The 17,092-nt window shown below is 39.2% G+C and overlaps 1 protein-coding gene across 1 annotated transcript in view; it reads left to right on the top strand.

Moving 5' to 3' along the window:
• The first annotated feature begins 2,230 nt into the window (after positions 1–2,230).
• Positions 2,231–17,092, top strand: part of LOC107999055 (uncharacterized) — a 46,696-nt gene continuing 31,834 nt past the window's right edge. Inside the window, exon 1 of the mRNA XM_017058708.3 lies at positions 2,231–3,115. Within this exon, the coding sequence (XP_016914197.2) occupies positions 3,041–3,115 (75 nt within the window). The 5' untranslated portion in view covers positions 2,231–3,040. The remainder of the gene's footprint in view (positions 3,116–17,092) is intronic.

The following is a 17,092-nucleotide window of genomic DNA, read 5'->3' as shown; positions in this document are numbered from 1 at the left end:
CCTACCCCGTAACATAATATACTCGTAATTAAACGATCAATAAAGACGTATTATACGAGTGGCAAAATGGGGAATTTCTAGAAAAAAATTCGTTTCGAGGGCAATTCTTCGCTCGTTCGTGGAAGGATTTGTGCAAGAAAAAAGAGAGGCGTTAAGGGCACGTGGGCGGTGTGTCGAGAGATGCTGGAGGCCTGCACTTTCGTGCGGCGATGGATCACGGATGACCTTGAAACTCTTGATAACGATCGACATCCGCCTAATTAACGCACGCTCGAAGATACGAACGTGACAAGCTCGCAAAGTGGATCGAACGTGAGAATCTGGACCGATTTTCCCGTCTGTGAATAATTCCTGCGTTTAATTAATCCGCTGCTCGCGGATCCTCCGCACAATGAAGGATCACGGCTCGAGAAAAGTGAGTGAAAATTTCTTAACCTTCGATCGTTTTATAATACGTTCAATGCCGAGTGAAATTGATTTAACGCCACGTTTCGTTAACGATCTTCGTCTTTTTTTCTTTTTTTAAAGTTTGAAAGTTTGTGTGACACAAAAGTGAGGTAAATTCGAGATGTTTTTTTTTAGTAGGTAGGTGTTCATTTCTATGGAGAAATAAAAAAAGAGAAAAGAAAGAAAAAATAATCGAAAGCTGTCTCGAGAGGACAGATATACCGTTTTCGATACTTAACTTCGATGATATTAAATGGGAACGCGATTAAAAATAATTCGAAGGATACATTCCAAGTATTTTTGAGATTGAAATACGTATTCGATATTGTCATATTGAATTAAAATATATAGCATTGTAAATTATATGAGAATTTTTCTGACCGAGCAGCGTCAGGATTGAATTACATCAACGTGGAGGTGGATTTTATTGCAAATGCGAGGTTGAGATACAACTTTGTGTCCGCTAATAGTACGGTTCAATGCCAATTGTTTAAGGGTTGAAGGGGGAAGAAAAAGAAAATGGATACGATAATTCATCAATGTCACGTTTTTCGTTTCGATGTATTTTTCTTTTTCTTTTTTTTTTTTTTTATATTCTTTGTTATAGGGAGATAAATAAACGTCATTTAATCGCGTTACAGTCTTAACGATTCGACATAATGTGTAACATATGTTTCACAATACTTTCTCTTGCACCATTGTGCGGCAACAAAAACTTAATCGGACGTGAATATCACGGTCATAGCTTTAGCGGATAAACGAGGTGAACTAGTGCCTTGAAAAGAGAGGAAAAAAAAAAGAAAAGAATCGCAATGGCGATCAGATCGTTACTATGCTTGATTTGTTGGCAAGGGAGTGACCGAAAGGTATAGTAATCCTAGAAGAAAAGTTTCTGCAATATCGAATTGCTCTTCGATTCAATTATCCTTGATTTTGGTATAATTTCTTATCTCGTGTACTATAATTCCAATTATTCATAAGTGAATTTTAAATCGCGTATATGAAAACTCGATGATAAAATAAATCCCAGAGGATGATACAGCGTCACTTTTTAAAAATTTATTTTTGCCATAATTAAATTTGAACTTCTCATAAAATTAGGAATATATATATATATTTTCCCTAAAAATATTCCCCACATTTCTTTCACCATCTAATACCATCTTCAATAACAACAATATCATCCCCAAGAATTCCAACCAAAATCTTTTTTCATTCATCCAACTACCTCAACAGTACCTTCCCCAAAAATTTCGATCAAAGCATCAACAATAACACCATCCTCAAGAATTCCAACCAAAACCTTTCGATATATCTTTTTTCCATCCAACGTGCATCAAAAAAACACCTCCCACAGTTTTCCCAACACTATCCTCATCAATAACCATCGTCAAAAATTCCAACCAAAACCTCTTCACGCGTCTCTTTCCATCCCACGCTTTCACCCCATCCAACTACCTCAACAATACCCTCCCCCGAAAAATTCCAATCGAAACACCTCTCGCATCGTCCGAAACACGGAACAGAGAAAAGAATGAGCACGAGGAGAGAGAGCACAAAGTCGGAAGGAACGTCGTCACACCGCGTCGTCATCCCGAAATTCCCCAACGTCTCGCGACACCCGCCAAGGTTTCAACGTCCGCGCGATGCAACGACGGACACGATAGGTGCAGAAGGAAGAGGAGGAAGAGGAGGAGGAGGAGGAGGAGGAGAGGGAGGGAGGGAGGGAGGGAGGCGATTCGTCAGCCCGGTTCCACGACGTTCCGGTTAGCCGAGGTAAATCGTGCGAGGGAGCACACGGTGGCGGAGGTTGAGAATCGCGTGTTAGAGAGAGGGTAGAGAGGCGAGTAGAGGCGATCGGCTCTCTCGGATCAGCTGTGAGAGCGGCGTGGCGCCGTGTGCCGCGGCTCTGACCCGCTGTCAGTTGCCCGAGCCCTGTGCTACGGTTAGGACCGTGCAATCGTCACCTTTTTTAACGAGCACGAGACAAGCTCCGGCGACGTATCGAGACGAACGGGCTTCGCGCGTCGACTAGTCTTCGCCTGGGAACCGCTCGTGTCCCATTCGAACGAATTGGCCGAACGAGAAGAGCGTGGTCGCCGATCGATTCGCCGATCCCGCAGTCCTCGTGGATTTGGTTCAGCGATCGCCGAGGACAATTGTACCGAGCCGATCCGCTCTCGAAGAAGAAACGCGATCGTGATCGTGATCCACCGTTGATCCGTTCCAATTGATTTCGAAAGAATCATCGAACCAGAGAATAATATATATCGCGAGTTGTTCGAAATTGCTTCTCGATCGTTCAAATCCTTGCGTTTCGATCATCGTGTCTAGACGATAGAGGGGGGAGGAGGGAGAGGCTGAGTTCGAATATCGTGGTGGTTCTTGTGGTGGATTAAAGTGGTTAATTCGAGGTTAATTCAGAGAGAAGAAGAAGAAGAAGAAGAAGAAGAAAAAGAAAAAGAAGAAGAAGCCGCATGCCTCGCTGACAAGTTCTCAGGATGGTCTGGTAGAGGAGAAGGAGGCGGAGGAGAAGAGAGAGAGAGAGAGAGAGAGAAAGAGAGAGGAAGAGAGAAAGAGAGAGAGAGGTCTGATGGTTCGATCGCGAGAAATGGCGTGCGGAATATCGTTCGAAGCGACTGCCACGAGCACGGTACTTTTCCTGCTGGTGAGTAACGTAAATTTGAACGAGCACGTGCTTCTTCTGAATCATTTTTATACATTATACAGATTTTGCAACACGCCACCGAACCTGCCACTCCCGCTCACTTTTTTTTATATTTCGAGATTCCTCGATGGTGTATCCTTCGCGTGTCTCCATTTTTCTTCTCCTTGTTCACGAAGAAGAAACGTAACCGCCCGTAACGAGGAATTTATTACACCTTTCGAGAAGTTCATTTTTTCTTTTCTTTTCTTTTTTCTTTTGCGCCGAATGTTAAATTTAAAGGGCGCCCGTTATTGGCCCGTAAATCATCCCAATTCGAGATGCTTTTGTTTTGAGTTGTTACGTTCAATTGGAAGGGAACGAGGAGAACCGTGAATTATTTTTACGACCAGCTTAACCCGCTCGTGTGGTCACCATTGGCGTAAATACGAATATCGAGTGGTACTCTCGCTCGAGGTGGTACTCTCGAGGATGCATTGTACCTAAACGCTATGTTTGGTAAGAGTAACATTCACGTTGAACCCGGTGGAATTCAAACTTGCGATTGTATGCTTTTAGACGCGTGCTGTGGATCGTGCAAGATTTTAACCAGAAGAGATCGTTGACCCGTGCCGATTCGAACTGCAACTTGAATGACTATATTACGTAATTTTCGATAATTGTTATTATTTTTTTCACTTTATCTATGAAAAGAAATTAATTTTTATTTACAAGGAAGAAATATTCGTACGATTGTATTCCGACGGATTAAAACAAACGATATTTAAGGATGCATTCATAAGCGTGACAAAATTCATCACTTCCTTTTAGAGTTTTAGGATAAATTTGCAGTTTAAATGTAGTTAAAAAAAAATTTTTCTCGATAAATAATTGGGAATATTTTATATAATTTTTACGAGGAAAATTCTGTGGCAGCAGAAATACCAATCTCTTTCATAAACCACATTTATGCTAAATAACTTTAAATTACATCACAGATCGTAAATGTCACGAATTCGCCAACATCAACCTTTCTTACGTCCTGGATGCGATCCGTCATACACTTTCTGAAACGCCACCCTTTATACGAACCGTGACATTTCCTTCACGATGATTTCATCGATTCTCTTTACAGAGGATTTCAATTATTCGTTTCAATATATATTTTTTTAAAAATCGTAATTAATATATACGATTACTCTTGCGCGAATAAAACACTAGAACGAAATTGTTTTAAATTAAAATACCATTTCGTAACTTGGATGATTGTTAACAAATGAACATACTTTATTCTTTTTCTTTTTTTTTTTTTTTAATAAACATCGTGTCGATGATGTGCAAATTACACTACATTGAAATCGTTAATTCAGGTATTCGCAATCTAATATACAATAGACTTTCACCGCCTATTGTTAAATTCTGCGATCGTAAATCATCGTGCACCTCTTCGTCCAAGAATAATAATATTTTCGCTCGTATCGAATTGCATCGTATCGATGAGCATTAACGCAGCTTAATATAAACATCGTTTATCGCCGCACATTTTACATTATCGTTAATTTACGCGTACAGAATTTGTTTCGAGACAGAGAGAGAGAGAGAGAGAGAGAGAGAAATTTCTCTGCCGGCAAATGGATCCCAACCTACCCCACGACAACGCTCAACGTGTCCATCTACGTTCCCAATCGAATCAAGGTATCCAACTCGATCACTCAAAAAGTCATTATCACGAACCCGTTAACATTAACCTTCACGCGGCTCGAGCGTGGACAGTCGCGCACTCCCAACAACTCTTCTCCTCACGCAAGCCGTGACATTTCTCCTCTCGATTTCATCAACATCACGTATCGAAAGACGTGCCTGGCACGATGTTATAATTTCACGCGGATTCACGACTTCGCACTCATCCCGGTGAAATTTGCAAGATTTGGCAATGATCTTATGGCGATTATTATTATTATTATTTTTTCCTTCTTTTTTCAAATGGAAATATTCTGTAATTTTTAATCTTTCGGCTCGAAAGATCGGTTTCAGTACCCTTTGCACTATGAGTCACTTCTCTCTCTCTCTCTCTTTCTCTCACTGTGAACTCTCGAGTCACATTTCTTCTGACGTGATATTTAGTCAACGAAACGAATCAAAACCAGATTATTGAAAAACAATTACAATTACATCTTTTGATTTTATAATCCTTTATTTCCGTTCCACGATGTTTTCGTTACCGAAAATGATAGAGAATCCTAGAGTATAAAAATGTTTCACAAAGTTTTATATCGCTCTCTTACACAAAAGATCCATTTGATTCAACGAAATCTCAAAAGCTCGGACCCTTAGGGATTAGAAAAGAAAATTAGACAAGGATTTCTTCTCCAAACTCCTCGTTCGATCATATTTCGAGCATTGAACGGTGGCGCACGCACCACGATACATACGACTAGAATCAAGGATACGTTAGGCGTTATCTCGCCGGCGACTGCTATACTTAACGCGTATAAATACGTAGTAGGCGAGCGGAGTTTGTGTGCGAAATGCGCACGCGTCGGTGAACGTTGTTTTCGTTATGCAAGCTGGCGGAATGTTAAGCTGGCGTGGTTCCTTCGGAAGATTACGCTTCGGGGATATACATCTTATGCAATAAAGCACGCGAGCGGCGATAGAAACTGTGAAACTCGAGGCTTCAAACGCCGATTCTCGTCATTCTAGAAATAGAGGGAAAGGTTTGATATCCGTGATTTAACGTGGACGAAGGTCGAGTTGTGGAGTCGAGCCGTGGTGAAACCAACTGTCGTGATGAAGGAGAGTAGCAAGTAATTCTGTTCGATCGATTGAGATTAGAATTTAGAGTAGAGTTTCGCCCGATATCTTGGGGATCCAATTGTTGAAAATGGATTAAAGTTTTTTAAAATTTTTATACGTATACGAAGGGATATTCGGAAATTTTGACGAAGATCGAGAATATTATTGTCGTGGTGAAATCCGTTAGGATGAAGGAGAATTTAAGATTGAATTTAGATCGAAAATTTTAGAGATGGAAAATTGGATCGTTATCGAATTTTTTTATTTGAATTCAGATTGATTTTGATTGATTGTAAAGGAATGGCGATAGAAAATCAGAATGATTAAAAATCGCGCTTGATGATAAAGGAAAGTGTGTTCTTTTATTAGGACACATTGTAAATAATTTTGACGAAGAGAGATATTGTAATAGTGAAATCTCTTTTCGTTTGAATTTTCTATTAGATCAACGAGACTCGACTGACGGAAAAACTCGAAGAATTGCTGTTTTATAAGACACGTGTAAATCTTGAAAATCGTTAAAGAATTATCGATTCCCCTTCGAAGAGAATAGACATTTGACATGGATAGATATTTATCGTGCACGCACGAGGATGAATAAAATACGCAATCGATATTCCCTCCACGTATTTCTTGAAACGTCTGTTCGTGAATTTTGTACATTTCACTCACTTTCGCCACAACAACTGGAAGAATATAAATTATTGCATTAAATTCATCGACCGATATAACATCCCTTTTCTGAAAAAATCTTTTCTTCTCCCCCGAAAATCTTCAAATATGATCTCAATCCCACGATCGAACTCTGGTCTCATTTTTATTCCGCAGCAACCTTCATTTGTAGAAATCCGAGACCGGCCACTTCTAATTATCAAAACAAATTATCAAAACTACCACGAGCATTATCAATCAACCATCCAACGTGATTCCTATCCTTGCCTCGAAGTTCCTTCGATTTTTCTTTCTTTCTGGCCCCGATACGGTAATCCTGGCTTTCGATTGTTCTTATTTAACTCCGGGACACTTCGCGAGAGCGTTGCGCCAGGAATTCGAATGGACGATGTTACGAGGACGATGTCCTCGCGAGGATTATTTTCGGTTGCTCGAAATGGGCGGGGAATGGCACCGAGAATTTTAAACGAGGAGGAGAAAGTGGAATCGACGATACGTTAAATTTGGATTAGGATTAAATTCGAGTTAAGTTTGAATAAAATTAGGGCACAGTGTACGGAAAATTGTTCTTTTATTTCTCTCGAGGAAACGAAAGTGAAAACTATAGCTAGAAAAGAATCGATGTAATAAAAATTGTTGGAAATATTCCGTGAATCAATTGAAAATTTAATAATCCCAAGATTATTAAGGGATTTATTCAATTTCTCAGTTCACCAGATACCCGGACAAGGTCCTTTCCTTTCCTTCTCGGTGAAGTGGAATTTCGAAAATTGAGATGCATCGCCTCGCGACACCTCGTCTCGTTCTCTCAGCCGCGATAATCCAGCGCAAGGTTTTTAATTAGCAGAGCAAACGGGGATAATTGGACAACGAGCAGTTTAAAAGACGATACATCTTGAATTAAAAGGGGGGAGGGAAAAGGAAAAAGAGAAAAAAGGAAAAGAAATTGGGAACGAAGGCAAGTGGAACGACGTGGAAGTGGCGACAAACCACGTATAAAACGGTGTCCCGGTTAATTAAATCGCGAGGAGATTGGGACAACGTGGTCCTGAAAATTGATACCAACCGCTGATACACCCCGCTGTGTTAACGAGCGACCACCGTTGTTCGGTTGGCAAAAAGTGGCGTACCATCGATGCTTACGATAACACGTTTTAAGTATGTTTGGCGGAGCGCGCGAAACGGTAGCGGTCGTGAATAAAAATGCGCGTGTCGCGTTTCGTAATGCACACGTAGACGATGTTACGTTTTTATGTCGTGCGTGTGTTCTTTGCCCGCGGCGAACCATCGAACCATGTGCAATCATTTCGTTTCGACAAATTTTTCCAAGTCGAAATAAATCATATTCTCGGCGTTATTCGAGAATAGAGCGGGAAGGGAATAATAGAGAAGTGAGTTTTTAGAGTTATAGCGATTGGAATTGAGATGATGCGAGAAATAGTTTATCGAGTGGAGAATGTGAAAGGAATGGTATGAGAAATAATTATCGAAGAATACATAAGTGAATATTTAGATGGAAATTAAATGGAAATTAAAGTTAAGTTTGTTTGGATTGAGGAAAATTAATGAGGAAATCTAATACGTGTCCAGATTTGTCTCCAGATTCAAACTATAAAGTTTTCTGTAGAAAATAAAAGTGAAAGAGAAAAAAATATATATATTGCAGAGTTGCACGTGAGCTTTCAATGCCGAATCGTGTTTCACGCAGGTGCATAACCGAATACCACGAGACCGTGTACCGCCTGATAAGGAATGTAGTGATTTATGCGTAAATTTCTTCAACCTCTGCGAGACCCGCGCGTGCTGCATCCCCGTGCACACGTGAGAACGTGGATCACGCGAGTGTAAATATGCTTAAATTTGAAGCTGTGGATATTTCGTTTGAAACTTTATTGTATCCATTATTCCTTTATCGAGAAGATTCGCGGCAATTATATATTGTAGATTGTCCGAAAAATAATGGAATGCATTATGTGCCTCTTCGGGTTATACACCGAATGAAGAGATTAAACGAATACGAAATTCGTTTTTCTTTGCAACAACCAAAAAAAAAAAAAAAATCCATTAGCATTTTTAATTCGAATTCGATAGATTTAAATTTTCCTTTAACAACGATAAATCCGACAGGATTTCATATTCATGTCATGTCACTCAACTCGAGAAGCGATAATATTAAAGTCACGTTATCATACCTATTTACTTTGACCTGCGTGCCATCTCAGCTGGTTTATAAATTCCCATCCGCCATTACCGTTGAAACTACTCATTTTACTCGTTCCCTTGTCCTTCGACAATCGTACCAATTCAAAGTATTCGCGGAGAAATATTCGAACCGGTGTAAAACTATTCCAGCTATGCGACAAATTGCAAGCTTCTTTTCCCTCCAAGGTGATTTCGAATTGCGCAAAAAAAAAGAAAAAAATCGAAACGACCAAATGTTTCGAGGACAAAGAAGGATATATCTTTGTGATCCAGTCGTATTAATCACTAAGCCCTGCATGTAATAATCGTAATTAATAATAATTCAATATAATCCAGGGGACGAGAACGAGTAGTTGAGGGACATAAATTTCTACTCGCGTGTACCGAACGCACGACCGGTTCAGATTGTTCCCTTTGACCATGACCTTCGGCCACAACATAACCATTGAACGAAGGCCACGAGCAGTGACACGCGTGGAAAACTCCATCGTCCGTTATGCGAAATCGTAAATTCTTCCCTCCGTTGAACGGGTTTTACCACCCGCCGGACCACTCTCGAACAAACAAAGAGTATTTTTTTCGAGTAACCGTGTATCCTTCGTTGCTTCGATCGACAATGGTGCAACGCTCGACGAGATGCACGCTCTGTTCCTCTGTTGCTCGTGCAGCTCTTGGTTTCGAGGTGTGAAGTAAAATTGCGTAAGGAATTGCGCAAAGAGTTGTCGGAGAGCTCGAGATATCGAGCTCGCAAGGCGCTCGTGATCGAAATAGTTCGAGATCGCGTATTGTTTAACGATATTGATAATAATAATTAATAATCAATGCGTTGAATGAAAGATTTTGTCGTTCGGGAAATGGAAAATTTCCGTGGCTTTCGATTCGGTTGGCCATAGAAAAACTTGGATGCGCGTTTCTTTATTTATTACAATCGTTAAGAATGGAGGATGTGAGTCTATTGTCTTTCGATTTCCAGGTATCGAGAATAGAAAATGAATCTAGAATTATTTTTATCAATCATTGAGGAGCATGAATTCATTTTCTTTTATTTATTTCGATCGTCGAGAATGGAAGATGTGAATCTTCCGATTTCCAAACATTGAGAATAGAAAAATTTAGCTTTTATCAATGGTTGAGGAAGGATTTAAATCTACGTTTCTTTGTTTATTAACTGTTGTTTATTAAAGGATGGAAGATGTGAATCTTCCGATTTCCAAACATTGAGAATAGAAAAATTTAGCTTTTATCAATGGTTGAGGAAGGATTTAAATCTACGTTTCTTTGTTTATTAACTGTTGTTTATTAAAGGATGGAAGATGTGAATCTACCTCGTTCGATTTCCAAGCCTTGGAAACGGAAGACATGAATCTACTCGCGTCTTTAAAGCAGTAGAAGAGTGAATCTACATTTTTTTTTGTTTACCAACCGAGAATGGAAGATGTAAATCTACGTCTGGAAACGGAAATCGTGAATCTACGATTCTTTTTTCATCGACTTTTTTCATTGATAAAAATCGTATCTCCCTCTCCCATGTCACATTTATTAAACTTACACACGTTGAAACATTGGTTATGTCTGTAAGAAAAGTTGGATTAGAATTCATGGAAAGAAGACCGATTAACGATCTTTACTTGCAAATTAAACAGAATTTTTTTTTTTTGAATTGTGAATTCGAATATTGAAATTCCAGACGTGTCCCACATCGCTCTCTCTAAGACCGTGCTCGATCACAGAAACTTTCGCAATGCTCGAGTTCCGCCAATATTTCCATCGATCTTTCATCAAACCTTTATATTTGCAACACATTTTTTCCCCCTCCTATTGCCACAAGCTTGAATCGTTTTAGCAAGAGTGAAACGATATTCGAAATCGTATCGACACGGTTGCAACAAAAGAAAATATAAATCACACAAGGTTGCACTACGCTGGATAAAACACTGGTGGAAATTAGAATTAAAAAAAAAAACATTAATTCGTTTGATAAAAATTACATGCTCTCTAGAATATGTATAATACAATTTTAATATTAATGATAAATTACATGTACAATATAAGGAGAAAAACGAAAAATGAATAATTATTAATTATATTTCTCTATGAAACGAAATTGAGGAAAATTCGTGAAACGAGATTACAATCCTTTCACGATCTTTCTCGCAAATCTTATTACTCTCTAATTAAAATCTGATCCACTGGACTAGATTTACCGCCACCCAACATCCCGACACGTCACACCAACCTAGTAAACCGTCAGATTTCACGCTTTCACCGTCATCTTTCCCACCATCAACCCCTTTATTAGCTTCCAAATGTTCCCTCGAAATTACTATTATTCCGATCATCTCAGTGTTCTCGACTCGGCCATTTACGACCCAGTTAAGAAACAGGACAATCGTAAAAGACAAGCTCGGACAATCGGTGTATGGAGTCAAAGCTGAGAACTCCTCTTCTCTATTGCTCTCTATTGTGTCTTTTCTTTTTTTATATTCGTTTCTTGCGAACGATCGATGGCCAAGGCAACGAAGATAAATTTCCTCGTATTATCCGGTGGACCGGTTTTCACCGATAGTTTCTAGAAACGGTGCGCAAGGTTGCTAAGTTTTAAACTGACTGGCAAAAAGTGCCCTCCGTGAGATTGAACGCGAGTTTCCTTCGCAATTACCCTATTTCGTTCGCTTTCTTTCTTTTCTGTTTCTTTCTTTTTGCGCGATTCTCTTCCACCAAACTTTCCAAATATGGGCGAATTCCGTTTTTTGAAATTGTGACCGAGAGATTGATTTGTCTCGCCTTGTTTCAAATTTGGAAGAAATAAATAAACAAGTGTCATCGAATCTAATATTTTCTTGAGAAGAAATTCTTATTTTACTTTATAGAAAAAAAAGGTAAAAATAATTAATACCTTTAATATTTAATAAATATTTTATATTAATATTTATCGAGAAATCAACAAATTGAACGTCAATGCATCTCCAATCTTTCTTTTTCTTCCTCCCAAATTTCATCAGCTTGAAATCCCAATCCCCCTCACCTCCAGCTCCACGAAAAACACATGGATGCATTTATTTCCTTGGCGAGATTCGAGTTTCTTTGTCTTAAACTTCCTCTGCCAACAGGCCGAGTTAAAAGTCGCGAATACCTTTTTATTGACCCTGATAAAAACGAGGCGTTCCTCAATAAGGAAGCGGAAGAGGCTCTAGGTCTGTAGGCTCGAGATACCGTTAAAGAAGCATTAGGGAATTCGCGCGCTTCATTGTGGCCAAGGTGCATCTAAGATCGTGGTGGTTTGGTAACGGTACATCGTAACGGAGAAAACGAGTTGAACTTCTCTCGTGTACCAAGAGTTGGGAAAAATGTTTACCCGGATTCTACGGTTGATCGTCATTCGTTTTCGATAGATGAAGAAGATTTGGAAAAGTGATGTTTGATTGATATCGAACGAGTGTAATTTTTGATAATATTTTGATGTATGAAAGATTGTTTAATTTTAATTTAATCGATAAAATTGAGCGTTTTGGAATGTTAAGTGCGAAGGAGTATAGAATATTGTTGTGAGATGGAATGAGAAATTTTATGCTAAATGTATTAATAGTAATTTAGGTATTTCGAAATGTTTTTAGATATATAGAACGATTTAGTTGAAAATAAAATTCTTCTCGCCATTTCCAATCGATATTTATATCTGATTCTACCATCGGTTACCACGTATCAAAACTTGATCATAGATGTGTCAAACGACTCGTAGAACAATGAGATTAGTCTTCGTTGCAGAACGAATCATCCTCTCGATTCATCCTTCGTTTCGAGCACGAACGTGCGTAAGATTCATCCATATGGAATTTTTAAAAGGTCAGCCACGGAACGATACGATGCACCAGTTCGCCCTTGTCGAATCGCATGAGAACGAATCAGAAACGATGATCCCTTACCCTCATTTCCTGCGCGGCCAAACGAGGAACATCCGTCTATAGTTCATATAACAAGAACGAAGTGCTTTTGTTTATTACTAATTCCGCCTGGTGTATTGTCAAGTTCCTGTCCATTCCCGCTTACCAAATGTTCGTCCCGTCAAATTGATCCAATCTACCTTTCTCGACACGACAATACCACGATATTTCCTCTTTCCGTGCGGTAACAATAATGTTTTCGTCGAGGAGGATTAACATAAGAATCCGCTGGGATTCTTTATCACTGTTGTTGCTACCAGACAACAATTAGCGCGGAAATTAATTTTCGAAAACTGGTTTCGGGATTTGATCGAAAATGTTTTGATCGAATTCTACTCGACTTCGTATTCAAAAGTACTTAAATAAATTCCTCTTTATTATCCGTTTTTTTCTTCTTTTTCTTTTTCTTTTTTTTTCTCAATTTTTGTATCTATTACATGTATATATGTATATATGTGTGTTTGTGTGTGTGTGTGAGTTTTTTGTCGTCGCTGATAAAATTCGGATTATTTTTATAGATCGTGGTGGAATATGTTATGCATATTTTCACTCTCTGGATCAAAATAATGCAAAGTTATGTAAATTAATCCGAATTAGACTCGGGGAAATTTATGGGTGGCGCCTACCGGGGTTATTTGTAATGCAAAATATTTTCTTTTCTACGGATATATTCCCTAACTATATAACTCCCGGCTAATTTCCCAAAACCTTGGAGGAATGCAAGAAAATTAACTTATTTAAAAAAAACCATTATCAACACGACCGTCAGCCTTCAAAACACTCTAAATCTTTCATAAAAGGAAACCTTTCCTTTGGTGGGTGTCAATAACACGCGCCCGGATAAAAATTCTTTTCCCCAACCAACTCGATATAACCAGATACCCAAACGACGCCCGACCATCCGCCAATTTAAATTCCAAAGAAAAAGGAGGGGGAGGGGGAAACCTAAAAAGAAAACAAAATTAGAAATATAGAAGCAGCACGCGTTGTGCAAAAGTGTCGTGGAATGTCGTCGGGTTCGGGAACAAGCGCGTTCCAAAGTGCGAAAACTTTCGCCGCCGGGAGAACAATCCTGGAAATAAGATAGGGGGGAGGGGAGGGGAGGGCCACACTCGCGCTCGTGCCGATTCGGATGGCGCCACGGTATTTTTAAACCCGTACAATAACGACCGGCCACATTCCAACCGAATAACTGTCCCAGCCAAACGAACCACCTTGCGAAATCACGTTTCCTTCGCCGATCGCCACCCCCGCGTCTAGTCTCAAGCGCTCCGAGTCCACGGGGAATATAAAGATCTCGAAGAGATCTCTGCCTACACTCCTTCTGATCTCCTTGTAATTCACTTTAATCGGCCCCTTTTTTTTCTTCCTTTTCCTTTTCCTTTTTCTAAGAATCGTTGGGAATCGCGAGCGATGAGTGAGTGGAGTTAATTTCGAGATTGTGAGTTAAGACCGACTGGATTTCAAGCTATATATATATATATGTTGTGATATTGCACATTGGCGCCCGTGTGTCCGTGGAATATCTTCGAGGATCGTTTGAAGAGGTGAAAAAGGAATACGAAGGGTGATAATACGTTGAAGTTGGTTATTTGTTAAGTTGCGTGCGATTTAAGGTGAATGATAAGATAGAAATAAAGTATCTCGTATTTTTGTATGAAATTTTGCATTGTTTGCGATTTTGATTGAAATTTTTGTGTACGTTTTGATCTCTGGAAACGATGTCTTCAAACTTATCTCACGAGTATTAATAGTTTATACAATTTATACATATATAATTTTTATGATATACTAAATTTTATCATTATTCAGACGGTTCCCTTTTCTATCTTACATTCGGATTAATTTATACAGTTTCACGTCGCACATAATATAACGCGATAATATTCATATCCATATATCAAGCAGGTATATAAACGATCTTATGCAGGGAAAAAAAAAGTTAATATCGTTCACTTTTTGCGCGAAGTGTTTAAGCAAAGATTGGTTAAAAAGCTATTAAACATTAACAGCATCAACAAGCTATTGACGTCATTATTTTTGTAAAGCCACCATTTTAACGTGCGATCCACATCGTGCCTCTGTCGACGATAAAATCCCAGGAATTTCAACGAAATCATCAACATAAACGCCTGTCCATAAACCAAAACGATGAAACGAAACGAATCTCTTGCATTATCGTTCCGATTGCTCGCGGCATTTGTTTGCACGTGCGTAAATGTATCTCTATCGAGCATAAGGTTAAGATCCGCCGCGTGTCATTAGACAATTTATCGGCTGAATCATTGCGACACAAATGAAATTGATAGGCGGCATTGTTCCGTGTAATTCTAATGAAATGCTTCGCGAGGTTTTAGATCTCGGATGGAAGATAGCCTCGAACAGAACAGAATTTCGATCGTCAGTTAATCGATCGATGCGTGGTCGCTGTTCCAAAGTCGATTTTAGATAGCGGAAAATATCTTTGCAATGAATCACGTGGAAATTATCGAAAGGGAATCGTGCACACGTGTGAGTTTTATTATTAGATTTGCGAGAAGATACGAAAGATTCGAGGCGATTCACATCGATATTTGAGGGAACATATTTGAAATTCGTTCGTTCTATTCACGAATCGGATGGAACAATTTAACGAATAGTGTTTAAATTTTCCGCTTCCCTGCATTATAGGAGCAAATATCATTCGTCCTTTCACTTTTCATCCACAGTTCGTGTACTCTGTATTTACACGATATATCATCATCAAACCTTTCAAGTCATATTGTTTGTCGGTGTTTCGTTCCAGTATTTGACGTGGATACATTTATTTGTACAAATAAGACAATTTATTATCCATATGTTATACATCACGTTATACCCAATAACTCAGTATCGATTTTATTTATAGAGATCTGAATAAATTAATAATCCACGAATCAATCTAAACTAAAAAATCCTTCTATCGAAAGAAGGAACGGAAAAATTGATTCGCATCTCGTTTCACACCTTTTCATCATTTAAGATATATATATGATATAATTGATCCCATCTCACCTAGAGATTGATTCCTAACGTAAAATCTCTTTATCCAAAATGAAGAAGAAAGACAAATGGAAAAATTAATTCGCCCGAGTCTTTTCTTATTTTTCTCCTCCTCGGTGGAAGATGAGGAGCCTCGAAGAGGAGACGGACGCTCGAATGAGGGTCAGATCTCGACCGACACGAGACACCCATGGGTTGACTCGGTCAAGAAACGAGACGTGGGTGGCGGCCAAGGAGGAGATAGAGGATTCCCGCGGCTATTAATAGAACTGAGGTTATCTCTCCGGCTTCTACATACGGTCGGATGCCAGCGCAGGGTGGAGTTTCACGAAGGGTGTCGTGCAGGCAGATTATTCGTACCGGTTTCCGCGGGATGGTGTGCGTCAATCGGCGATACTGGAACTCTGATTCGATGTACAGGGTGGTCCTTGCAAACCGTGACCAATTCTTTCTCTCCACTCTCCACTCTGCTACTTTTTAAAAGAGAGAGAGAGAAGAAGAAGAAGAAGAAGAAGGAATATTCCAAAAGGAATATTCGAGTTGAAAACGAGATAAGAATGAAGAGTCATTAAACAGTAATATCATCGGATGTCGGTGCATTAACATAATATCGATCTCTCAGCCGCAATTTTTCGGCCTTCTCCAAATCGAGCACACTGTCGTTTAATCATTGATGTACGCCAAGAACTTAATCACGCGTCGAACCGTTTTACGGTTTATCGAGAGGAGATAAGAGGAGGGGAGGGGTATATAACCGTGAATACATGGTGTCGCCACGGTTTGCCACGGTTTTACCTGGGTAAGAAGTGTCGAGACGATAGTGTCGAAGATAAGTGGCGCTCGGTGCTTGCTCTTTTCGCTTCGCTCCTCGGGTGTCTCGGGTGTCTACTAGGTTTGGATTAAAGGTGTCGGGATGGGAGATTTCAGGGGCAGATAGATCGCAGAGATTGGCGGAAATTAATGGGCGGTAGGGAAATGATAAAGGAAACCTTGTGTGTCGTTAAAGGGAAGGGAAGTTTAATGGAGAAACGAGGCGAGGTAATGCACGTTCCTTGGGTGTTAATGGATGGAAATGTTCCACGTTATCTTCGTTTTATGATTTAAACGATGCCGCCGAATGAGCATCGAATAATAATTTTTAAATGTATCCCTATATTTCGAGGTGTAATTATTGAAACTTTCTTGATGATAAATGAGATAAAAAATTATTTATTTAAAATGTAATGTTTTGAAGGATGAAATTTCGCATATTTGGAATATTATTTTGTTTAGAATGAATAAAAGATTGGAGAGAAACTAGAATAAACTATTACTTATCAAACTTTGAATGTTAAAAATCATAAAGTGATTATTTTCGCTTTAATTAATT

Source organism: Apis cerana, linkage group LG4 (genome assembly GCF_029169275.1).
Source record: "Apis cerana isolate GH-2021 linkage group LG4, AcerK_1.0, whole genome shotgun sequence".
Taxonomy (NCBI): domain Eukaryota; kingdom Metazoa; phylum Arthropoda; class Insecta; order Hymenoptera; family Apidae; genus Apis; species Apis cerana.
This window is presented reverse-complemented; position numbering and strand designations above follow the sequence as displayed.